Source organism: Pyxicephalus adspersus, chromosome 3 (genome assembly GCF_032062135.1).
Source record: "Pyxicephalus adspersus chromosome 3, UCB_Pads_2.0, whole genome shotgun sequence".
Classification (NCBI taxonomy): domain Eukaryota; kingdom Metazoa; phylum Chordata; class Amphibia; order Anura; family Pyxicephalidae; genus Pyxicephalus; species Pyxicephalus adspersus.
In genome coordinates this window covers 107,579,872-107,605,942 of record NC_092860.1, presented here as the reverse complement: position 1 = coordinate 107,605,942, position 26,071 = coordinate 107,579,872, and the positions used below count along the sequence as shown (strand labels likewise).

Below are 26,071 nucleotides of genomic sequence, written 5' to 3'. Positions count from 1 at the left end.
CTTTTGGTACAGAAATCTAGACCTCAGTGTAACGCTCAGGTGGTTAATAACATTTTAACAAGGGGACCAATTTATATAGACAGTGAAAGAAGTGTCTGGTTTGTGTGCACAAAGTTTTAAAAGAGGCTTTCTTTTTAAACTATGCAGGAAAGGAAAAGTTGGAGTTTACCTGTCTGCTACTGTCAACTAAGACAATTTTTTTGCTCTGCATTTTATATGTTACTTAGTAAGAAACTAAGCAAATATAAGAAAGAAAAGTCAAGTCATGGGTTGTTAGGCCTACAGACAATGAAAGACACACTCTCAGAGGGACTAAAAAAAAGGTTCTCAACCTCTAACCAAAAACCACATTGTTTCCATAGAATTTTCATGCAGTACAGGACATGTTAAATATAATGAGAAAGTGTTGAGGGAAATGAAGGAGGCTTTGTGCCTCTAACAGGGAACACTCTCCATCCATTCCCCTCTAAAATCAAACATGGTATAGGTCATACTGCTCTTCATAAAACACCATTCATAGTGTTCGTACATTTATTTCTACATTTATATTATTTTGAACACAATGCAATGCCCCCTGGATCTTTCTGAACTTCTACTGGCCGAAAAAAAATATTTGTGCATGCAATGTCTTGTCTGTGTGATATTTCTTGGAAAACAAGCATTCTAAGTTACTGATCAAAATAACATGTTACCTTAATATGCTTCCTACTGAAATTCATATGAGTATCTATAGTATGTGTATTTGTACATACATTACTACCAACATCTTGCAATCTGGCATTTTCTGTTTTTTAGTTTTAAACCCTGAACCAAGAGAAATTCTTCATTTGTTGCATGCGGGTATATACACTTCCAGCTTTACACTGGGGCAATTAAATCAGTAAGCTAGGAAAATATTTGCAGTTGTTCAGTTCTGTACCTAAGATTAATTGGCATGGGGTCATCTGTACATTTTGGGGTTACCATATTACGTACCTTTGTTTACTAATACAACCGATATTGTCTGAATTTGACTATGGACAGTCTTAGACAAAATGACTACTTATTGGCAGCAAAGATGAAAAAAACATGATGATATTTGTCATTTCTCTTGTTAATTTTATCTAGTGGGGTTAGACTAGAGAGGTGTTTGACCAATCTCACAGGTACAGATCAGCATGCTTCAGAATAAGTTAAACTGACAAAAAGTGCAAAATACCACAACGTTTGAGGGTTTGAGGAGGAAGCTCAATGATTGCTATTGGTATTCAGTCCTTTCTTGATGTTTGTTTAAAAAAAAATCTACCTTGAGAACAAAATTGTTTTTAATGTTACAATAGCAGGAGCAATATGAGAAAATGGTCCATAGCATTTCTCGCATCAGCATCAACTAAACTTTTTCACAGGCAAAAGAGGGGTGTTGTCACCTCTTACTGAACACATTCAACTGAACCTAAAATAATGAATAAAATTAGATTGACCTTTCAATATTAAAAAAGCCAGCCCAGCTTTCTTTGGACCAATTATTTTTCACAATGGTGGCACAAAATGGTTGCAACAGGTCGGTGAGACATAAAAGCTCCCTTTGGCACTGTGCAAAAGTTGTATACAGTGTATGTACTTTAATCAGTGTCTTTTTAACAACTGTTAAACGATGACAGTCTCCTTTTAGAACTGTATAAACTATATAACCACAAACATATGCATACAAGTGGTTGTAACAAAAAGTCACACAATAAAGAAATAACAGCTTCACTGACAGCAGAAAGCAATGCAGGTAAGGTAATGAGCTTTATAATGTGCAGACCATTACCAGCAGTGCAGATCAATGTTTGAGGTATTATCTGCAAATATTCTAGTTTTGTTACTATGAACCTTAGTGACAGCAGAAGGCAATGAATATGACGGTTTTACAACAAATCTCTATACATGCACAATATTAACTCTGCTTGTGGTAAGATCCAAATGTCCATATATGCAAAAACAAACAAGATCCAGAGTTCCCTTAGAGTTTCCCATTGCCGAAGAGTTAAGCACTTTTTTGCCCCTTAAAAAGTTCTAACTATCCTGGAAGCAGAATGTTGTTCTATTTATGGATATTATGGAAATCTTGTGAAGCCAAATGACTGATATGCTGGTCATTTCCTATGGGACTAATGCACATACGGTGGCCTCCAGGACTCCTGCAGAAAGTAGCAGTTCCAAAGGGATAGCTGTGTCCATGACATGCATGTGCAATGTGAAGAAGGGAGAGATGTGGTTTAGGGCTGCAGGTAAAAATATTACTTTTAGGAGCTAAAAATAAATTAAAAGATAATTACATGATATATTATCAATAGCAATATTTTTTCTGCATCAGATATTATATAAACAACCAAGTATTATAAGGATTTGCTAGTAATCTGTAATACTGTACATTTTCATGTTGAATGAGCTAAAAATTGCTGGAATCATTAAAGCACAGCCCTTACATTTACCATTCTTGAAACAGCAAGATTTCTTCAGTGAGAGGTTGTGCAGCTGCTTGTATGACAGAGGCCTTACTATACTCCAGCCGCTCCAAAGACTGTCACTAGGTGTGATATATTTATCCTCAGCATCTGCCTCTTCTTTCTGTGTTGTTTTTCTAAATGAAACTTGGAAAACAAAATTATGGGTCAACAGACAAACATAGGAATTGTTTATACCATGCTTACAATATGCTGTGCATAACCTTTTTAGATATAAATACTAATCACCTTGAAAAAATGTTACATTGCAAAAATGAATTACTGAATGTACATTGCAAATCTTAGCAAAAATCCAGCGAGGTAATTTCAGCTCTGAATAAGTAGAGTATTTAGCCTATATTAACCCAAATGTCCTTATTAAAATGGGACTTAGAAACACTAAAAACTGTGTGTCAGGGCAGAATCATTTGCAGAAAAAGAATAGAAGTGTTTGTGTGTGAATGGTATAAAATCTGGAAACCCCTTAATGAGGAGACCACCAGGTTTTCCCCCTCTCACTCAGGAGTACAGGGATACATTAGTAGTCCTCACTCATTCCCAGAAAAAGATAAAATAGAAATGTTGACAGTACATACACACTGTGAAAAAAATCCCCAGAAGTAACCCATGGTCAATCACATCCGCCTGTGGTATGAATTCATGTCAGTCATGACAAGAGAAGAGTGATGATATTATTCCATCACACGCCTGCTGCTAAATAACAGATTCACCTGGCTGCAGCTATACAGCAGATTGCACAGCATCTGTAGACATCATTTCTACGGCCACATGAGTCTGTCAATTTGCTTTGGGAGTGCAGACAAAAAAAAGTTACAGTATGTACAGCTTTAAGTCATCTCGAAGAATCTCATTTAATGGAATGGTATATCTTCTCCCTGTTTACCAGTAGTTTTTTTTAATACATGAGTCCCCTTATCCAGAGCCCAGCACCTATGCTTTTTCTTTTTTTAAAGTAGTTTGCCTGTTGCCCCTAAGAATGCCCCATATTTAGTTGAAAGATTTATCTCTTACAGACTTTAATACACTTCAGCTCCAAGTTTAGAATCAGCAAACATCAAAGTATGTTTTCTGTACCCTTTTTGAACCAACCAAAGCACGTTCACACATAACTAGTTACTGCTGCGAGTGTGTTAAAGTGAACCCACCATTAAAATTCCCAAGACTTAGTGCACATATTAGGATTACTAATATAAAGTGCTTAGTAGATCAATATATAGGATTATATATTGAATATACTCAGCAATACACTACTTTTTTACCATACCCATTCAGAAGGATCCTGTCTTCTAGATATATTGTAATATATAAGGACTCGACTAAACATGTGTAGCACTCTTAAGCATGAATCAGAAATAAAACCCCATATGCTTAACAAGAACATAGAAGCAATGACTAATGATATATAAAAGAAACAATCTTTTAGGACCTTCTGGTTTCATAACTTCTCAAAACATATGGCCTGATAAAGCTCTCTAATACTGGAGAAGATAGACCGTCATTCGAGAACCTCGGTGATCCAGCAAACTTGGAATAGATCTGGTCTAGGGTTAAAACATTTACCAGCTATTTGCAAATGATTCTTCCTAAACGCTGGATCACCCAAGTCCTGCCGTGATGGTCTATCTTCTTCAGTCTTGGAGAGCTTTAATAAATTAGTCCCATAATATTAGTTCCACAAAGTCCTTTGGGGGTAATGGTGTTTTCAGCAGCCACATTTTAGTGCAAACATGGAAAGGATGGTCACAAGACTGACTGAGGACTGCAAGAATGCCCATAATACAGGTGACCACATTATTCCCTATTGTCAAAAATTACACATGGTTAGGTATAAAAATTAGAATTTTGGGTGTGATATAATCTTACTCACACTTTACATTGATGATCATTAGTAACTCGTTCCTTTGATCAGTCTACTCATTGGAGCTATTAAGAAAGCATAAATTTGTTCTTCTTTCTCAACAAGTCAGCATTAATTACACGTTAAAAAGATTATTTGCCATGCCAGATTTTCAGGTTTAAATGTGCTACTTTAGTGTGCGAGTTCAGATTTAAAGCAAAAATGGGAGGATTTAAAAAAAATAGATAGCTTTCTTTTATTCTTTATTAGTTGTCATATTTTATTACTCTTAATCAATGGCAATTTAAAGTCAATATTAAACAGTCAATTTGGGGTCAATTTGGAGTCAATTTTATTTGCACTATTGCCAATGCAATGTAAATGCCTAGTTTTGCTTACTGGTCACATGACCACAACCCCCTCCCCTGGATCTGCCCTGTTCCTCTCAAGTCAGTGTGCAGGGATTAGCAACACATTGAGTTTGCATGAGCAAGTGACTTGCTGTAGGTGCTGGGCTGTGCTAGATGTTGTTGGTGCCGTGATTTCATAATTTGGGGTCAATTTGGGGTCAATTTGGAGTCAATTTTAATTGCACTATTAGCCAATGCTAGATGTTGTTGGTGCAGCGATTTCATAATTTGGGGTCAATTTGGAGTCAATTTTATTTGCACTATTGCCAATGCAATGTAAATGCCTAGTTTTGCTTACTGGTCACATGACCACAACCCCCTCCCCTGGATCTGCCCTGTCCCTCTCCAGTCAGTGTGCAGGGATTAGCAACACATTGAGTTTGCATGAGCAAGTGACTTGCTGTAGGTGCTGGGCTGTGCTAGATGTTGTTGGTGCAGTGATTTCATAAGTGGTCAGCAAACACCAATGAAAATTAGATGAACAACAAAGAACTGGAAAAGAAAGAAACAGCAACAACAAATAAGGCATCAAATAAGGCTGTTCTTTTGTGCACGTTTATTTAATATGTGTCATTGTGTATCATTTCATAGAGTATGAATTTTCTCATTTATGGTTGTTTTTCTAACCCACATTAAACAAAACATTGCCATTTTAAAGTCATTATTGTTATATACAACATGTGCTTTTCATTATTATAGCCTATAAGAAAAATCCATCACTGTCAGACGCTATCCCTAACATCTTTGAGAATCTTCATAGAAACTATCTCTCTATTCTGCCAGAACAGTATCTGTGAGTCAGTGAGAGCTTCACACCAGATGTTCTTACCATAATAAGCTTTATAGAATCTAACATCCTTTTCTTATTGTGCTTGTCCCAAAGAGATATTTCCCAAATACAACATGCCAGTGCTCTACAGTAACTTGCAAGAAAAACTGCCTATTGTTATTCTGTGTGTGTTTTGTACTGCCACTATGCAAGGTATAAACTTGTATACTGTTTATTGCTCTAAATGTTGTGAAGAACTTCTCCTCTGAGAGTGGTGTAGAATGACCTCCAAGGTAGTAATACAGCCCGGATCTTCAAATGCCCTAGTACTTTTTCTTCTTGGATCGTTAAATCTTTGGCTGATATCAAGGCTGAATTTTATGACCATTTATAAACAACCCAAATAGGTCATGACATGTTAAAGCATTCATAGTCTCTTCCTTAAGATGCAATGGCTTACTTTCTCTTTGGACAATGCAGACTGTGGGTCCCTTTACAGCAGACACAAGTACTGTATTCTGCATTTTCTACCCACTCTTCTTGAAAATTCTCCAGCCCAGAATATCCAAGTAGACATTTGTAAACCCAGTTTTCCTGGCCATATATTCCGAAAGTGTTATAATTTAGTGTTGCTGTTCAGATTTTCCTAAACATCCAACATTCAGTTTGTCTCTAATTGAACCAAATAAATCTGTTGTTTGAGCCAACTTCTGCAGTTCACAACCAGCAGACTCTTCCATACACAATGGGTTTACCGTCACCCTAAACTTTGTAAACAGTGGACCATAAGACCTTGCCAAGGTAAATAGTTATAAGCAATCTCACTGGTTGGTGATCGCTGATGGATGCACCCCTGCCACCACCAGCAGGAGAACGCTCAGCACCACTGTAACAGTGTAATCACTGTGATCAACAGGCCTTAAGGCAAAAAAATATATTTTGTCCTTTTTTATTATTTGAAGTTTGTACATAAAATAATGCCTAATGACTGTATTTCACCTATTGGAGTGTATTTATCTTCAGCCACTGTTTACAATAATGAAGTGTTAAGCAATAAATTCATAAATTTGGAAGTTGGCTATCCAACAGCTGGAATCCTTGATCTGTCCTTGGTGAATAAATATGTGGAAATGGTGTATAACAACCAATGACCCTAGAGACTCCTCTTTCATTAAAAATAGGAACGTTTTTCATCTAAATGATGTGGCACAATGTCAGACACCAAAAGATTGCTAAAAACTGCCTAATGAACCCTAATGCTTGTTTTACTATGAATAGCAGGGCCAAGTATGGACAAACTTTTTAGTTCTATCATATGATGTTTAAGCCTAATTTCTATTAAAGGGTTCGGATAGATAATCTGACAAATCAGAATACATCTGGTGAATTTCAAGTACATCTCAAAGAACTGTAATTTAAATCAAATTCAAGACAAAAAGACAAAACTTTTTCTCGTTATCAAATGTAAATCAAAATGGGTGTCTTCTAAGCACCACCAAACACAGCCATTGTCATTGATCTCACAGAGTCAATCATCCCACTTCCATTGAGTGCAAGACCTTATAAACACATCATCATTATTACCAGGTACACAGTTCAAAGCCATTAGGGAGAGGAAGAGGAGGACTCCACTTGACAATTGGCTGAAAAAATATGTATGTATAGTAGAAAAAAAGTAAAAATAATTACAGGGGGAGTGGGGGGCAGAATAAAAAGGAAAGCAAATGTGGAATTGGGCTTTTAAATGTTATGTCTACCGTAAAAATAAATAAAACATATACAGTAAGTATAGATACTTCTAAACGTAAAAAAAATCAAATCTACCCAAACCATTTTAATGTCATTTTAATTGGAAGACAAAGTATATAACTTATGCCTAATAAATAACCTAAGCCTAATACCTAATCTACTTGACTACAATCTGTACATATATTGTTCATGCTCCTAGTTTAGAAACTGCATTGTCTCAAGCCTATGACAGTGAACCAAATAGCGTGATTATTGTTCATGTGAGTAACATGACAGCCAATTTAGATTATTATTATTAATATACAAACAAACCTTTCCTGTCCGCAGATGTTATTGTCTTCCTCTCTCTCTCTGAACTCATCAATTATAGATAATTAAAAACAATAGTAGAAATAATTGTAGTTTACAAGAATATATCTGTTTCAAAGTTTAGTTAAATAATATTTAAATATGTGTAAACTTTAATGTTCAAAATTGAAAAAAAAAGATGAAGTGTTAAATAAAACACACACATTAAAAAAAGCAAATTAGTTATTGTCTAGTCACCTAATGCATACAGAATTTGCTGAAACTGGTCTGGGTATGTATTCTCATTCCTTACCCTTTACCCTATCATTGACCTAACTAACCTTTGCCATTGCATATTTATCCTGTTCCCAAAATATTAATACTGAAAGGTATCAGTGGTCTCACTATTGACTGATACAGTTTATTTTACTGCACCTGTCTATTCATCATGATGTATTACACCCTTTTAGATTAAAAATTCCTCTAAGCCAGCACAGCTCTGGAAGCATTGGCGTCAGTATGGACCCGCATTCCCAAACAATTCTTTTGACAGCTTGTTAAGTCCATGATTGCAGCCTGGTGGGAAAACAAAAAGGATTAACAGTGCAATATTACAAGGGTTTCCATAACATTTTTGACCCTTGGTGCATTGGTGGTATTTGCAGCTGGGTTTGTAAAATAAAATTACTATTGTTCTCTGTCTACAAAATATTAGAAAAGTATGATGACATTCATAGCACTGCATCAGCGTTTGGCATCAGGTCATTGATAAAAGACCTATAGGTGTTTGAGATCTATAGCCAGAAATTCTTTGCGTATTTGTGTTTAACATAGCTTTGGGCTTAAAATTACATATATATATATATATATATATATATATATAATACAAATATAAAGCTGTAAGATTTAAAATATAATGCCTGAAAAACAGGTCAACCCAGTAAAATAAAATAAATAAAATAAGAATATGTAGCTGTAAAATGTGGGAGTTTTATTTCCAAATAAATCCACCCCGAAATAAAAGTTACATGTGACTTTCTATTGCACAATCGTGAATCAGTAACATTTAATAATGCATTGTGCTATTTTTATAACTATTGTGATGATTTAAACCACTCTGTTTATTTCATATTTAATTGCAAACATATTGACTTTCAGAATGGAAAGGAATGTTAATTACATGTGATGAATTGTTTTGGTGCATGATTTGTAGTGGAAGTTTTATTGCTACACGTATCATGAACAGAGAAGGCAGCCTATGTCTTTGAATTATTTCTTTAAAAATACAAAGATGTTCACAAAATGGGAAATACAAAAAACCAAAACAACGAAGATTAAGAGAGAACATCAACACCAGGCCAGCTGTTTGGATTTACTGAACAGTTTGAATTGTATAATTAATATTATTTTGTTTATGTAAAAAGATTTAAAATGTAGAAAATCTGACCTATCCATATAAAGTTCTATCACCATAGAACTTCCTTTAACATTTACCCAATTTTTTAACTTTGTCCAGTTCAAACTTTTTATTTAGTTTTAGATAGAATGGAGAATGATTGGATGCACTGTTGGTTTTTTATTGCTATGTGGGGTTACATTGCAAAGATTTCCCTTTTCCAATACGTAATGTCTAAGTGACAGTGTTTTTTTCCAAAAAGTAGAAGAAAATAGAAAAGGACACATTTAAAAATGTCTTTTTTAGTATATATATATATATTTTTTTTTTTTTTTTTCTTTCTGCCTAGTGAATTGGTGTCACAGTGACAGTAATGGTTTATAGGAGATTTGAACACAAATATATACATTTGAATGATAAATCAGTGTACAACAAGGAACGCCTCCAAATACCTTGTTTTGACTGCAGTGTAAATGCAGTTCCATAGGATTTGCTACCAATAAAAATGTAGAGTGCAGCACAAAACATTTAAAGAAAGCAATATGTTGGGCCTGATGTATTAAAGCTCTCCAAGACTGGAGAAGATAGATTATCATATGAGCACCCAAGTGATCCAGTAAACCTGGAATAAATCAGGTCAATAAAAACATTTGCCAACTAATTCTAGGTTAGATTCTAGGTTTGCAAAAATCATCTAGGTTCTCCCATGATAGCCAAAAGTGTCCAGTCTTGGAGAGCTTTAATAAATCAGGCCCAATCCAACCACCAACTTAATTAAATTTGACACAGAAAAACAATGCCCATCAACATGATCCCCAATTAAGGTGTTTTCCAAAAGGGCCATTGGATAACAGTAAAAGATCTAACTGTCCCTTACTGTATTCAACCCTTTAGGTTTTGACTACCACTTGCACTTAGACTATCATGGAAGAACCTGGCCAATGCTGCAAACCTGGAATCATTTGCTTTTAGTTGGCAAATATTTTTAGTCCTGGAACAGATCCATTCCAGGTTGGCTTGATCTCCCTTTTCCCATTCATGGAGAGCTTTAATAAATCAGGCCCAATGTATTAAATAAATATTTTCCATACATTATTACAATTCACACAATCATTAAGTAAAAATTTTAGACCCCCTGCTTTCTCTCAAATTAGTAATTATCATTGGGACAAGCAGATCTTTAGAAAGTTTGTAAAAAATGAAATGTTAGTACAGAAAAAGTATCCCATGCAGTACTCAACTATGTTGTTATTAATGAAGTGGCATGGTTCCAGCTTCTTTTAAATCCATTCATGTGGGACTTATTTAAGCTGTGTTTGTTACTTTACCCTACAAACAATTTTTCATCAAAATGGTTAGATTACCTACTTAAATATTGGGTAGAAATAGTTTTCACTTTAAATAGTTATATTCCTTATGTTTATTTTTGGCATCTACCAATCTCTTTGCTACAGAAAACAACTTTACATTTTGTGTTAAGCACAAAAGGAAGACAGTTGCCCATCTAGTAGAATAGGTATATCCGTGGGAATGGCTTGAATTTTAATTTCATGTGATGGTCTGATGGTTTGTGCAGAAACGTTACATCATGGGAATGGTAAATAGTAGAGTTGATAGAGTAAACATAAGCATGGATCTCAACAGGGAAATATGTTTGTTATGGGAAGCCTATTAAACCTCCTCTTTCCTGGATTTAAACCTAAAGTTTAAAGAAAAATAAAAATAAATCTGCATTTATAAAAAAAGTAGTGAAGTGCAAATACTTTTATTTTCCGGTGCATGGTATGGTAATTATTAAATACAGTGGTGACACTCCAGGGTTGTGGCTCAAAGCTAGTGAGACTTTGAATAAATATGGCAATATTATCTAATAAGTAACGAGTAACGATTGAAGCTTTTTTTTATGTAATTTTAAACTTGATAAATCAGCAATTTTTTTCTGATTTATTAATCATCAATAGTTAGCAGCAATCATGTACGATTTTAACGACTTTAGTACAATCCAGGACATATACTGAGTTCCGTGCAGAAAAAAAACTCACTATGACACATCTACCAAATAAACATACATAATGTTCCTACACAAAAGAACAATTTACAAATGTATATTGATAAAAGTTGTAAAAATATTCCATCTTGCTGGGAACCAGACCATTGTTTACACAGGGCTCTTCAAGATCCAAAAACACTGATACGCGACCTTAGAAATTAGACCGGAGCAATGACCTTAAAGCAGTATTACACGCTCACTAGCAGAAGGTCTCCAGTGTGTAGTCTATCAAAGCCCTTGTGATATAGAGAGTCATTTCCGAACAATTGGCTTGTTCATTGTGTGTTATGCTTTTGATGCATGAAAACCCAGTTGGAACAAACACATTTGCTTATTTAGATTTTACTTTTGTTAATAGCATTCTATAATAAGATTGCTTGGCACAGCATGACACGTTTAAATATTTGAGTTATATATAAACCTTTGTGGTGGATATGTTTTGAAGCTAAACTTAACTCAAAACTTGAGTGCTTGATCCTGCTTGTTTTTCCATTAGGCAAAAATATGATGTATTTAATAAGAACCAGCTGAAGACGTTAGATGATCGCTCTGCGACGTTGGTTGCAGCTCAGTGCGCCAAAAAACATGCTGTTTTATATTATTTCATCAAAGGTACAAATAAGCCCATGACCTTGGGCATGTTTATGTATTTGCGTCTAAAACCACTCCACTGTTTTTCACTGTCACAAATATTACACATCATGTCTGATGGGGAAAAAAATTGTGACTTGTTTACCTGGCTAAATTAACTTTTTATTACAGAGTGATTGGGATGTGGAATTACAGAATAAAACACAAGCAACAAATAGCACTTAGGAACATCAAAACACCACTTCCTGCGCCTTAGTTTAACATAATCTGTGGAATGCTGATTGTCAATTAGGGGAACGATTTAGCATCCATGTGTATGTCTGATTAAAAAGCATGACAATTATGCGGCTTAATTAACATAGGTTGGGAAAAACAAAGACATTGCAAAGATACCAGCATCCAGAGAGCAATTTTACCCCGCTAGGAATAAAAGTTTAAATAGAACTTCAAATATTTTGAGGATTAATCTAATTTTTACAGTTATATTTATAAGGACAAAATTGAATTTATGTTTTAAATAAAGAAATATTTGTTTGCTTTGTTACTGCAGCTTTGGACCTATTTTCAGACCTTAAGAAATTAAACATAATTAATTTGTAGTTGCTGTTTTCTGTACACATAGTTATCTGCAATGAAAATAATAAACAGGTTTAGAACACCTGGACAAGAAGTCTGATTAGAACTTTAACTCTAACTTTCAGGGAAAATCCACGTAGCACTATTTCTATATATGAACAACAATCGACATTCTACAAAAAGGAAATGTGCATATTTTGAGAGATCAAACATATTTGCTTTGCCTTAATATACTGCCCAGTTACCAAACAATGCTTTACAAAATGTTCCTTCTTGTTTTATTTTCTTGTTTGCTTGTAACAGTTGAGCAAACCAAATTGACAAACCTTGAAGTGAATGTAAATTATTTTCTTTGTCATTTGTGAACAACGAGCTAAATGAGTTTTGTATATTGTAAAACAAACTAAGCAATGTAACAAAACTTTACATAAATGTAAAAAACTTACGTAAGTATAACTTTGAAAGAGGTAAAAAATTTGAAATGTTTATTGGACACCTATTGCTATTAAAAAGTCTTACTTATTGATTCATAATAGCCATTATATTAGTTTACTTATGAATGGGCTATAAAGAGTTACAGTTATTAAAGTTGTTATTATCTACTCAAATTTATATAGCAACGATATATTATGTAGCGCTTTATTAGTTATGTTGCTAACTGTCCCTGAAAGGGACTCACAATCTAATGTTCTTATCATAGTTATATGTCACAGTCCAAGGCCAGTTTTTTAGGGGTGGTCAATTAACCTAACTGTATGTTTTTAGGATGTGGAAGGAACAGGGAGAACATACAAACTTCATGCAGAAGTATACTGGCCAAGAATGAAACCAAGTACCCTTGTGCTGCAATGTCCAGAGTACCTGCCACTGAGCCACTGTGCTGCCCACATTGCACACAGATCATGGCTTCAATGGGGAACCCATGGGTATTGTTGGTGTTCGAATTCGGGTTGTCCTTATATTCAACCCGAATATGGCTGTTGGAATTCAGATAGACCTGGCGCAAATTTGTGTGGAAAAAAATGAAATGAATGTTAAAGTAATTTATTGAATGTGTGTGATTTGTTTTACTAACTTTTATTTTTTTACAGGTTATACTACAATGACAGGATGATTCCCACGCTGCACAGCCATGGGAATCCTCCTGTCAGTGTGGGATCCCCGGCCACTAGAGGTTAAATGGGGACAAGTCTCCCCATTCATCACCTTTAGTGCTCTGTGATTGGCCGAGGAAAGGTAAACCCTGATGACAGCTCAAGCATCATCAGGATTTTCCTTTCCCCAGCCAATCACAGAGCACTAGAGGTGAAAAAATGGGGAGACTTGTCCACATTTAACTTCTAGTGCCAGGGATCTTCTCAATGAATGTGGCCATGGCCGGTCAAATTTATTGAGAACAGTGTGCGGTCCCCACGGGAATTAAAGGTTAATTAACCACTAGTGCCGGGGATCTTCTCAATGATGCGACCATGGCCAACCGTATTCATTGAGAACAGTGTTCGATCCCTGGAGCACTGGAGGTTCGCACCCAATACTGTAATTTAAGTATTTGGTGGGACTGTTTATCCATGCAGCACATGGTCCTTTACCACAAAGGTACTTAATTAACATTGGCACATCCCATTTGTTTGTCTTCAAACTCAAGCAGAATAACTCCTCCTTATGTGTGCAGTAAAATGTTCAGAGGCCACTGCTACCCTCTTATTAAATCAGGGCCCACCCTCTGATTAGATCAGGGTGTCACTGGCTTATTAAATTAGGGCCCACACCCACCCTTTTATTTGATCCGCTCCTCTTGTAAAAATTGACATATATTACAAAGATAAGTGTGATATATAGACAAGTGCTGTGAATGTAGCATCATGCTTCTCCCAACAGGATACTGGGATCAATAAGTATCCAAAATTTTTTCAAAAAGAAGCACTTTCACTGTGCTGGAGTATGTTCTTGTAAGTATTGGAGTTCTCATCATTTCTGTGAAATATTGCCGGAAGGTTAGTGATGCAAAGTGAACTTTTTATCTTACAGGTACATTTGTTTTTACATTTTTTTATGGTTTAGTAATAAATGGATACTGCATTTCCCTACAGTATACCCTGAAATTCATTTTGCACCTTCTTGAAGTTGTGGCAGTATCCTAATTTGTTTTAAAAATAATACCTTGAAGTAAAAAAAATTAATCATCAGTTTAAAATACATCAATTTCCTTAGTCTAAAGATTAAATAGACTATAATTTGAAATGTTGATACATTAATTTTAATTCATTTAAAAACTGCATCTTTGCACAAAGCACTCAAAGCACAGATTTTACTAGTATAGAAGTCTTTATTCTGGTCTGTGAGGCCACATACAGGTCATAGTTATCTTCCATTTGCACAAATGTTTTTCAGGAGTATATGAAAATATCCAGTGTTTTTACTTATATTAAAATGTACTGATATTTAATATACAAAAATCTAATTAAGAATATACAAATTTTCTGTACAAAAATGTCATTTGCAACCACTATTTAATGTGCCGTGCTGCATAACCTTTTTGCATCAAGATTTAGCCAATATTTTTGGATGCTTTTTCTGCAGCTGCAAGTTTTACTCTCTGGATATCTTTTGGTATTATTTTATCATTTTTTTATTAGTGTATAATTTATAATTTCTTTAACGTATCCATTAAAATTAAATGGCTTTGCTTTTCATCATTTTACAAGGACAACTTTCAATATAGTGACAGTAATAATAATTGGAATATGGACCTTGAAATAATATTAGCTAATGGTACAAACAATTACTATCCCAGTTTAATAAATGTAGTCTATAAAAGTCTAAATTATGCATTCTTAGTTGCTCCTTTGAAGATTTTTTCACTTATCACAGTGATATTATGTGCAGGAGGTCACTCTAAAAATCAATTAACAAAGATCCTGACAATCAGTAAAATATATATCTGACTGGTTGGCAGCCCCTCCCCTGTAGGTATGCCAAAATATGGTGTTATTTATGCAGAAATAAAATCACTTCTATGTTCGACCCATTTACGCAAGTGGAGTCCTGTGGTTAGCAGATTGCTGTTTTCACTACCGGAAAACAGTGATTGTAGGATTTCTCAAGCCTGATTTTCACATTTGCCACTTTCAAACAGCTTCAATCGAAATTTAGGGTTTTTTAAACACCCTGATCTTCATTTTTAAAAGTGGCAAGCATTATCCCATTCAAGTAATTGGAGTTTCTGATCACCAAATAGGTTAAATTGATTACACTTTTATAAATGTATCATTATGAAGTTGTTATCACAAAAAAAACAAGTAAACAGTGACAAACTATTATCTATTTGGTGATTGACCCCTTATATCTCTATCTCTTTTCTGAGCCAGTTTTATAGCAAGAAAGTATTTTGCTTAGACTCAGATCCTCTCCATTCTTTACCCTTTTTGAACTAAACCTATTCAACAATCATTATGAGTATGAATAAATAATTATTCCTCAATGAATATAGTATATAGGTCTTTTATCTATTTACAGAATACATTTTCTAAACCTATAGATCTTACCTTGCTCAACAACTCCACTGTCTAAATTTTTTTTTTCTTCTTTCTTAACAGTAACTTTGTTTAATAACTTTTTATAATATTGTTTTCTAGCATTACTATGTGTGTGGACCTATATCAAACCCCCAAGCATATTTCACACCACAGAAGTTAAGGTTTAGGTGTTGTTGGTATTATATTTATATTATTTCAGTATTAATAGAGATTAAGAATTGATTCACATTTATCTGTTTCGGTCATGCATTGAAAGATTCACCTTGCATTACCACAATGCAAATTTCAATAGAGAGTTATTTACTAATTTGATTATGATTAATCAAATGATGTGTTCTGATTTTTTTTTTTTTTTTGTCAATATTCCTTTGGTTTGGTATTTATGATAAAACTGCAGCCACTTTGATAATCCAGTCACAGCTAAGTATAAAATCCTGTTTTTCTATTTACCTTGATTGGATGCATTAGGTAAACACAGCTTTCACCTACTGAATAAGCTTATGGGATTGGTTTACTAAATGATTACAGCCTGTTTATCTTGGAAAAGGAATGTTAGTAAGTAGGTAAGATGAAGCTGTGTTCATGAATACCACATCAAGAGCTATAAAAATATAAGTGTTATTAATTTCCCCAACACATGACTGGGTATTCAAAGTGTAAACAGATTCCCTTTATTTATCAACATTTATGTTGGCATATATGAACCTATACTTACCACATAGTCTAATTAATCTGCCTATATTCAGTTTTCCATATATCCAATCAAGTACCACAGAAATGAATAATGGGAATTTTGTGCCCACATGGCTGGTATTTGCTAAACTCAGTGAATATTCGCAGTGCATTAAACAAGGACAAATACAATAAACAGCCCATATCATTAACAATACTAGCAGACCTTCAATACAATAAATGCATTTTTAAATATTTATAATTAAAAATATATTTTAATAGCAGTATATAAATAAATCTAATGATTCTGTCATATGTTTTGTTATGTTCTTTGTGCATTCATAGTCTGGTCAGTGCTACAAAAAACAGATTTAGAAATCTGTGGGCAATTTCAACTTCTAATCCTGCTTAGTTAAACTCCATCTTAAACATGTTTAAATAATTTGTCTACTAGATTTGGAGGTTAGTTTAGGTAACAAACCGCTCACTACATTGGCCATCTGCCTCCTGTCTGTCTGAAATTTGACTTCTTAGTGACCCAGACAACAAACCTACAAATATATTCAGTGTCCCGATGCTGCCTGATATGTGAATAAATGTCTTTATCAAATGAAATCATACAAGTGCATTTTGTAATAATTGTATTTCATTTGACCCGGTGATAAACTACTTATAAATCCTAATAAAGGTAATTCACACTTGCTTTGGGAATATGTTTTATAGCTCAGTATAAAAGGTTTGACATATTAGAACTAGGCTCTAAGGAGAGATAGCTAAAAGACAGCTAAAAGGTTAATTGGACAATTACTGCGCTGGTATAAGTCATCTGCATACTTGTCCTGACACTTTAAATTAATTTGGATCCATTTTTAGAGCTTAGGTGGTTTTTAACAAATGTTCTATGAAATATATGGTAATAATTTAATATTTGATCCATTTTTTTGCTTTAGACTGAAATATATTTAAAGCTGGACTTTGGGGAATGTGAAAAACTATCCTAGCTGTAAGGATCACTGAAATGGTACCCCAGACATAAGGACAACTAGGGTACACCTGTACTTCATTGTAGATGAGGATGCCGATAGCCTGCCCACAACCCACAGAGAGGAAAGGGAGGAGTACCTACAAGAGATAAAGTTAGGAGAAAAGGCCAAAAAAAAGAAGAAAAGGAAGAAGCAGCAGCAGCAAACATTTATTGCAGTGCTGGGGGAGATGCAGAGATTAATATATTAGAGGGTACCTATATTAATCTCACTTTTAGAAGATGCTAGTTGCCTTGCTTTCCAAATAGGGTGCAAATAAACATACACAGATTATATGTAAAATGTCAGGAAAATGTTCCTCATTGTATTTCCAAATTGGAACTCCTTTTATCAGGCATATCCTAATGACATACTTTATTCCAAAGTTTGTAATCTACCAATAAAAGGTAGCAATTTAACATTTAACATTACATTTTCAACTTCTGACAAAACTGATAAGAAGTACCTATAACTTTCACCTGGTAAAAACTGATCACAGCCTTGTTTCATATTCACAAAGTTTGTCACAATTCCATAAACATTATAAAGTTTAATCATTCTACTAAACTATTACCAGGGTGATATCTAGGATCTAGATAGAACATCTGGGATACAATAAATCCATTTGGCCCATGTTTGTTGCCTTTGTGTCCTCTTGCATCAAAGCAAAATTTTCATGGGATACAGTATTTAAAAAATATACGGTAAATATAGGCTTAAACCTCGCAAAGGCCAATAAACAACTTGGCAACACAGAGAAACAAAAGAGGGTGGGCATAAATAGTTGTAAGAATGGAGATGCCAACATGAATTTATATAAAGAGAATGTCGATAATTTAATGGGGGGGTAATTAATTGTATATAATATATGCACTGCTATTAGTTGCAAGGCTAGAAGGTTCACCCAGGGGTTCCATGACCATATTGATACACCAGATTTAGGACACACAAATGTCTTGGAAGTACAGGCTGCATTTTAACATGCTTTCACTCTAGTGGTATAGGATTTGGCCAAGAATTCTTTTAAGCTAGAAAACACATATTCCATTGGTGGTTTCTCTTCATATGTTATGAAGTGGAAATAGAAAATAAAGTGTATATATTTAGGTTATAATGTTACCAAGACAGGCTCTAACTATGTGTGCACAGGTTGGAGAATAGACATATCAATATTAGATGTATAGGATGAATGAATTGAGACCATAAACTAAAAACGGGAGGAAATACAGGTCATGGTCATACTTTTATGTGGTATATGATTTGGTCATTTAGACTAAAAGCAGATTGAAATATTAGTTTGTAAAATGTAATACAAACAATGTTGTGACAAAAGTTGGTTTGTTTTTACTATATGTAACTGTATCTTTTTAAATACTTAGGAATTATCTATTTGGTCTCCGCTCTCAATCAATTGGAGGATTCACAAATGACCTTCTTCGTGTGTGCTCGAGATCAGGGAGGTCGTATGTCTTCTGTGAATGCGTCTGTCACTATTAAAATTTTGAAGACTGCACTGGCACCAGCTGTATTTGAAAAATCCCGCTACACATTTGCTATTGCAGAGGATGCTCCCCAAGGTAGCACTGTCGGCATAGTCAAGGCCAGGGAACCTTTAAGTGAGTATCTACATGTTTGACTGTAATGTAGGAATGTAATTCTTCAAATGATGTTTCAGAAGATCAAATGACTGTATATTTAAAATTGTATACATTTTTAAATTTTCCTTCAAATGCCAGATGGATATTTCCACCATTTTTGATGCTCAAATGCTTGAGAAAAATTTTAGCTACACCAACCTAAGTTAATTAAGCATGCTTTACTATACAAGTGTATTATTTTTGAGACACACATAACTTGTAGAATAAGGCACGATGGGCCTGATTTAATAAAGCTCTCCAAGGCTGAAGAAGATACACCTAAAAACCTGAAATGGATTTCTTAAAAGTCATTTGCTATTTGTTAGCAAATATGTTCAATCCTGGACCAAATCCATGTCAGATTTGCTGGATCACCCAGGTTCATTGAAAGTGTATCTTCTCCAGCCTTGGAGAGCTTTATTAAATCAGGCCCAATCAGTGAAAAACAGATAGCCAAAAGGTGTTGCCTGCATATGTAATGAGCAAATATGGCTGTTTACATATATATTCATGTTACAAACTATACAGGGAAATACATTGGTGTAAGTTTGTGTGCTCGTGCAAGTTAAATGCTATTATGCACAGTTTGAGACGTCCCTACAGACTTTGGTGACCGTGTTGCATTAAGGCAAACTAATAATAAAAAATGACCTGCCAAGCACAGCAACAGAAAAACAGCAAATGTGTCTTTGTTAAGGCAGCACACCACAATGCATGTGTGTTTTGGTGTGCTGCAGTGTAGTTGGGTTGATCCTATTATAATTGTGTGTTATTGTAAGGACACCACCAAGACAACACAGAAAATGTTGTGCAGTACCCTATTGTATTAGCATTAATCTAACATGAAAAATACAAAAGTTTTTTTTGAAGTGTACAATCAAGTATTACCTAAATTTACCCCAGCACATCCCTTTCTGCCTAGCTTGATAAACTTTTTCAAGGGTAACTGCTAGAAAGCCATAGACATACCCCAAAAATGCATCTCGCAGGAGCTTTCTTCTTTTACAAAGTGTGAGGATAGTCATTTAGATATCAGAGCAGCAGCATTGGTTTTCTGGAAAGAAAATGTATGTAGAATGCAACAGAGAAGGTAGGGGTTAGGTGTTTGTCATCTGATACAAAAAAATTAGAGGAACACGAGACTTCTGGAAGTTTCCTTTGTATTTTTAGTATATTTTTAGATAAAGATAATACATGGGATATTGTACATGCAATGTAATGCAATGATGTATTAAACATTTAGATTTTTTTCCTAGAAATACATTTAATTTTGAGATAGCCTCAATATCTCTAGTAACAGCTGTTGTTATCCGACATTGTTTTAGAAAAAATAATGATGAATGGTTGCCCTCTCACTTAGCAGCTGCATGTACACTTCTTTTTTCTAGTTATTATGACTTAATTTTAACAAGGTCAGCACTAGAAATCTGTGCTTGCATAGTTTATTTGGATTGAATACTTTATGTTACTTCCAAATACAAAATCAAAAATATAAATCTTAACCTGTCAATGGAGAAAACTGTTCTGCAGTGGATTATAGTACAGATGTACTATACAAATCATGGTAATTGCAGTCAACTTCAAGAAGTTTTGTGTCACTAAAAAAAACCCTTTAATGTAATACAGGCAAACTGATAAGTAAGTTAGGAGTTTTTTGTTTCTTTGCAAGTTAGATTATTATTTTTTTAAATGTAAAGATTACTAAACCTGCGATACTTACCTGTCCCTGTTCCAATGCAGGGCACCGCCATCTTTCCTCTCTTCCTGTAGACAGTTTCCAGCCTTCTAGATTGGTCAGCTTGGACCGATGAAGGCGCACAGAAGTTCAGTCATTACCGGCACATGCAGGGAAAGCTGGGGGTGCTGGGAATTCTGGCAACCAAAGCTGAAGCTGTGCACGCGCAGATCATCTTTTTGACAGATACCTGGAGCAATCAGACAGATAGGAGGAATTATTGCAGAAGGACGCCTGTCCTTCAATGGCATGTTAAATCCAGATATTGGGTGGGACTGGTCCAGCAGAAGCAGGTTAGGCTATCAGATGCATCATTAGGACAAAAAGTTGAAAGTTGAAACACCAAAGTAGGAGTGATATACATGAAATGACCAAGTTGTAGAGATAGAAAAATCAATCTGAATACAGAGAAAAGGAAAGATTTTATAGACTGACTGCTCTTAATAGTGTCATCTTTTTTTTGGCAGTGTTAATCTTAAATTCCTCACTACAGGGTCATGGACAGAAAAATAAATAAACTTGACAGAAGTATCTGTTCTTTCCAAAATTGTCTGACATTTAAAAGTAACTTTTCAGCTGTACAATGTAATGGTAATACTTGAGCCTTGTCGTGTGCTTAGCAGGAATGAAGTAGTCCAGTTACAAAAAACCTTACTTAGGTAAACATATGGCTAGAAGGCTATACAGTACAGGGGAGGTGGGGTTAGGGAGAGAGAGAAAAAAGAAAGGATTTATAAAAGGGGAAAGAGATACAAAGACGGAGTGATGGGGGAACAAAATGGGGGAGGGGAAGGAAGAACATGGGGGGGGGGGGGGGGTCCCTTTCCTATGGTTTTCAAGCTTGTTGTTGCATAGTTGTTGGTTTAAATCAGGAGTAAATGTTGAAATTCTGGAATATGACAAAATATTTCCTAAGCAGCACAAACATGAAGTCTTACCTATCAAATTTAGCACTAGTAAGTTGCTCAATTTACTTATTATGAAGTTTAGTTTCTTGACCCACTCAAGACATCACCCAGTGATGCCAATGTCAAGAAGAAGTTGCTCCAGCAAAACACTGAGGAATTATACCTTTTTTTGATGGTCTTAAATAATTCTATTAGCATAGAAAGCAGAGTGGTTTGGAATAGACTTTATTGGTAATCATGAGGATCGTGATTTTTTCAAAAGTGAATAAAAGAAAAAGTTATATAATACTGTATACTAATATATACGTGTCATGGTATGTAGTGGTATGTTTTGGTTACAAATGGGAAACATGAGTGAAGAATGTTACATTTTTTCCTGTGCTTTACAAGGCGGACAACACCTACAAGTGTAAAAGCTTTTCCCAGGTCATCCAGATATATATATGTATAGTTAGAGAGAGTGGGTGTGATAGATCCAAGAGGATACCTTATAAATGAGAGATGAATTGTGTTTGGGAATTGTAATGAAAAGGAAATTGTCAAACTGAGTAGGTTCCATGGAGAGTGTAATCTTACATTCAATGTAAGTTTTGATACAATGGTAGGGTATCCACTATGACATGTTGGGTTTTGAGCATTTCTAGATTTGAGAAGAATTTGTGTTAGTACCCAATGTGATAAGCTATCCCAGAGAAGCAATGTGGCCTATCTTACTGCAAAAGTGAAGTCAAGATTTTCAAAATAGAGGAGTCAAAACTCCTGTAGAATGATGGCATGGTAAAGTGTATGCATGGTTTTGGATTAAACATATTGGTGATTGAGATGGAACATGCAAGATCTTTATGTTCAGTCCATGGTAACACCCTGAGATGAAGTAAAACAAGTTATTAAGGTTTGAATGAGTAGGTATGGAACCAGTAACCATATATAAAGATAAGCACTGAAAAATCTTGCAATTTAGTCTAGAATGACCATTTTTTTTTTAAAAAGGAATAGAAATATTTACTGGAATGGTTTAGAAATTATAACAAATATAGGTATAATGTCTATTTTGAGAGTATTTATTCTGTCTATCTATCTAAGAAAAGAATTTGTGGTCATATGCTCTGACAGCAGAGGTTGGTAATTATGGTTAAATAATTGTAATATATTAGAGGGAATTTGCATGTCCAGATATATAAAAAGTTATTCAAGTTTCTTGACAAAGTTGAAGGGATGTGTTAAATATCTTGGATTTAGTTTACTTTGCTAGAAGAATTATTTAGTCTGAATGTATGTATAATGGATGATGCGTACATCAGGCACATCCTTGATGAAAATGGATAATTTGGTGTGATTTGGTCCCAAATGGATGGCTGATATGGAGGGGTTTTTTTGAAGGGGGATCTCCAGGTGTTCCATAGTAAGAACATAAATTAGGGACATCCCTACTGTGTTCCATATATTTTTTGAAACCTAGGGAATAAAAGCTATTGATATGAACTCCAGCCAGAGGAGCAGAATAAATATTCATAATCTAATATAGAAAATTAGGGCCCGGGCCAAGCTGTGGGAGAGTATATTTAGGAATTACCAATTGACAGTCAAAAGTTTTTTCTATTTCAAAATGTTTTATTTCGTTTTCATATAATTATAGACTGGTAAGTAATGAAAACAATCTGAACAAGTCTTCGCAAAACAAAAAAACGTGATATAGGTAAAGTAACAGTAAACAGAACTGGAACAGAAATGTGCCCTGTGCACGTTTATGTCCCTGCTTAATATGTTTCATCTATTCTAACTTACAATAAGCAATAGTAGTAATATACCGCATTACCAATGTTGATATATCTCTTCATTTTTAAAGCTCCAATTTACCAATATTTGTTAATATTTTTTTAATCAAGTCTGTTTTTGTTTGTTTTCAGATTCTATGGAGCCTATTTCATATAGGATATTATCTGGTGATCCGCATGAGATGTTCTCCATAAACTCCCAGTTTGGTATAATTACTACAAGAAAGCAGTTGGATCATGAGACACAGCCTGTTGCTGTGCTCACTGTTCAGTCCCAACTAGGAAACTCTCCAGCATTCAGCAGCACACAGGTCAATGTCACTATTACTGATGTGAATGACAATCCACCTGTATTTCCAAGAGAGAATGAACGGATAACTGTGCACCAAAATACTCCTACCGGTAGTGTTCTGTATATTGCTCAGGCACAGGATGCTGACGGTGGATACAATGGACTCATCTCCTATAGCATTGCAAGTGAAAATCAAGATGTGTTTGTCATTGACCCCAATCTTGGAATCCTGTACCTCAATACAACTTTAACAATGGTGTATGAATATATTCTGCTTATAACAGCTGAAGATAATGGACATCCGACATTAAGTTCTCTTCTTACATTAACCATCAGTGTCACAAAGCCAGAAACAATTAACACTTTGACCTTTGGTAATTTAGTACATCGGATTGAAATCAATGAAGATTTTGCAGTATTTTCCAGAATCCTCCAGGTACAAGCTTATTTAGAAGGTGTACAAAGCCAGACGTCTAGAATAGTTTACTCTTTGTTGCCTGATAATTCGGTTCCATTTGCAATTCATGGCAGCACAGGTTGGATATTTCTACGGCGGTCTCTGGATTATGAAAGGACCAATATATACAATCTAATCGTAGTGGCAAGCTGTGCAGACTATGTGGGGGAGCAAACAGCATCTACTTCAGTGATTGTGAAGGTCCTGGATGTAAATGACAATTCTCCTGAATTCAGTCAAAACAAGTATTTCTTTACCACTGTGGAGAGCTCCAGTCCTAATGGAGTCATCGGCACGATCACAGCATCCGACAGGGACTCTGGAAAAAACAGGCAGCTTTCATTTTTCCTCTTGTCTGAAGAAAATTATTTCCAAATCAGCTCCAAGACAGGTAGTGTATAAATAAAATGATGTGGTTTCTAGGTTTACCAGCTGAAAATAACCCATCCATGATCAAATGAATCGATAAAACACCTATTTTTATTATATGTGGTATAGTAATATACCACATCCCGATTTAACATACGGCAAAGGGTAATATCAATGGGAATTTTTAGGCACAGATTATTTAACTGTTTTGATAAAATACAAACAACAAACCACATATAAACACATGAAAAATGAACTACTGTACAATAATCCGGTAATCCCAACTATCACCTAACATGTTTCACAAATGGATTATTATTATTAATGATAATAATAATAATAATATTTGGTGCCTACAATGTCCCATTGATCTTACCCCCATGCATACCCCCATCACCTCCATCTACCATCAACCCAAATTTGACACTAAAAGAGACGACAATCTTGGTATGCATATTAAAGGACAACATTACTGGGGGAAATATGAAGGTTGTCATTAATTACTTGTTTTCTAAAATACCAGGTGCCTGGCTGTCTCTGACCCTTTTACTTTTTTATGTCACTGATCTAGCATTTGTATACAGACAGTAAAGTCAGCGCATTGGATCTATATACTAATTCCAGGCCAGAGCATCAACATGCCAGCGGGTCATCTAGTATTTTATGAGATATACGGATTCATTTCAAGATAAATTATAAATAATCCTCTAGTATACCTGTACGAATAATTGTTTTAAGTGCAGGAACATAAAATAGTTTAAAGTTCAGCCCTGGCAAAAGACAGGCTGCAATTTTTACAATATTTTGGTTTTGGGGCAAAGCATTGTTTTTATTATATATATATATATATATATATAATATATATATAATCAAGATTTAAAGTAAATACATTTATATTATTTTTAGTCTGGCCTTTGGTTTACTATATTCTGGCTCAGGCCCTGTTTTTTTTTGGAGTTCCTCATTTTTGCTTTTACCGTTCTTCATGGTACATTCTCCATGACCAAGATAAAGTAAAAATCCTATGTGAGAGGGGCTCACGTGTTTTAGGTGTGTTGCATTAGAATGTACTTTCCTATAAAATACATGTTACATTTATATATAATTGAAGTGCAACTACTTTGTACAAAGTGCAGAAACCCATGAAAACTAATGAGATATCATTTCAGGAACAATTGAGCTGATTGTGTGCAATTCTTCATTAATATATAAACTGTAATTTGCACTTTTGTAAATTATTGAAATTGTAACTCATATAATCATCTTTCTCTGCATTCTTTAGGTGAAATTATTAATTGCGCAGCTTTAGATCATGAACAGAAAGCACACCATCAATTTACTGTGTTAGTGACGGACCATGGCACTCCTCGTCGCAATGCCACAGCCACGGTTTACATCACAGTCGCTGACCTTAATGACAACAAGCCATACTTTCCACAACTGACATCAGGAAAGCAGCTGCATGTCAAGGTTTGTTTTAATGAGAAGCAAAGAGCAAGTGTTGGTTCCTAGT

At 34.8% G+C, this 26,071-nt stretch overlaps 1 protein-coding gene across 1 annotated transcript in view; it reads left to right on the top strand.

Moving 5' to 3' along the window:
- Positions 1 to 26,071, top strand: part of DCHS2 (dachsous cadherin-related 2) — a 166,416-nt gene that overhangs the window by 104,532 nt on the left and 35,813 nt on the right. The window contains exons 4-6 of the mRNA XM_072405938.1: positions 18,765 to 19,001; positions 23,573 to 24,580; positions 25,841 to 26,028. Of these exons, the coding sequence (XP_072262039.1) occupies positions 18,765 to 19,001; positions 23,573 to 24,580; positions 25,841 to 26,028 (1,433 nt within the window). The remainder of the gene's footprint in view (positions 1 to 18,764; positions 19,002 to 23,572; positions 24,581 to 25,840; positions 26,029 to 26,071) is intronic.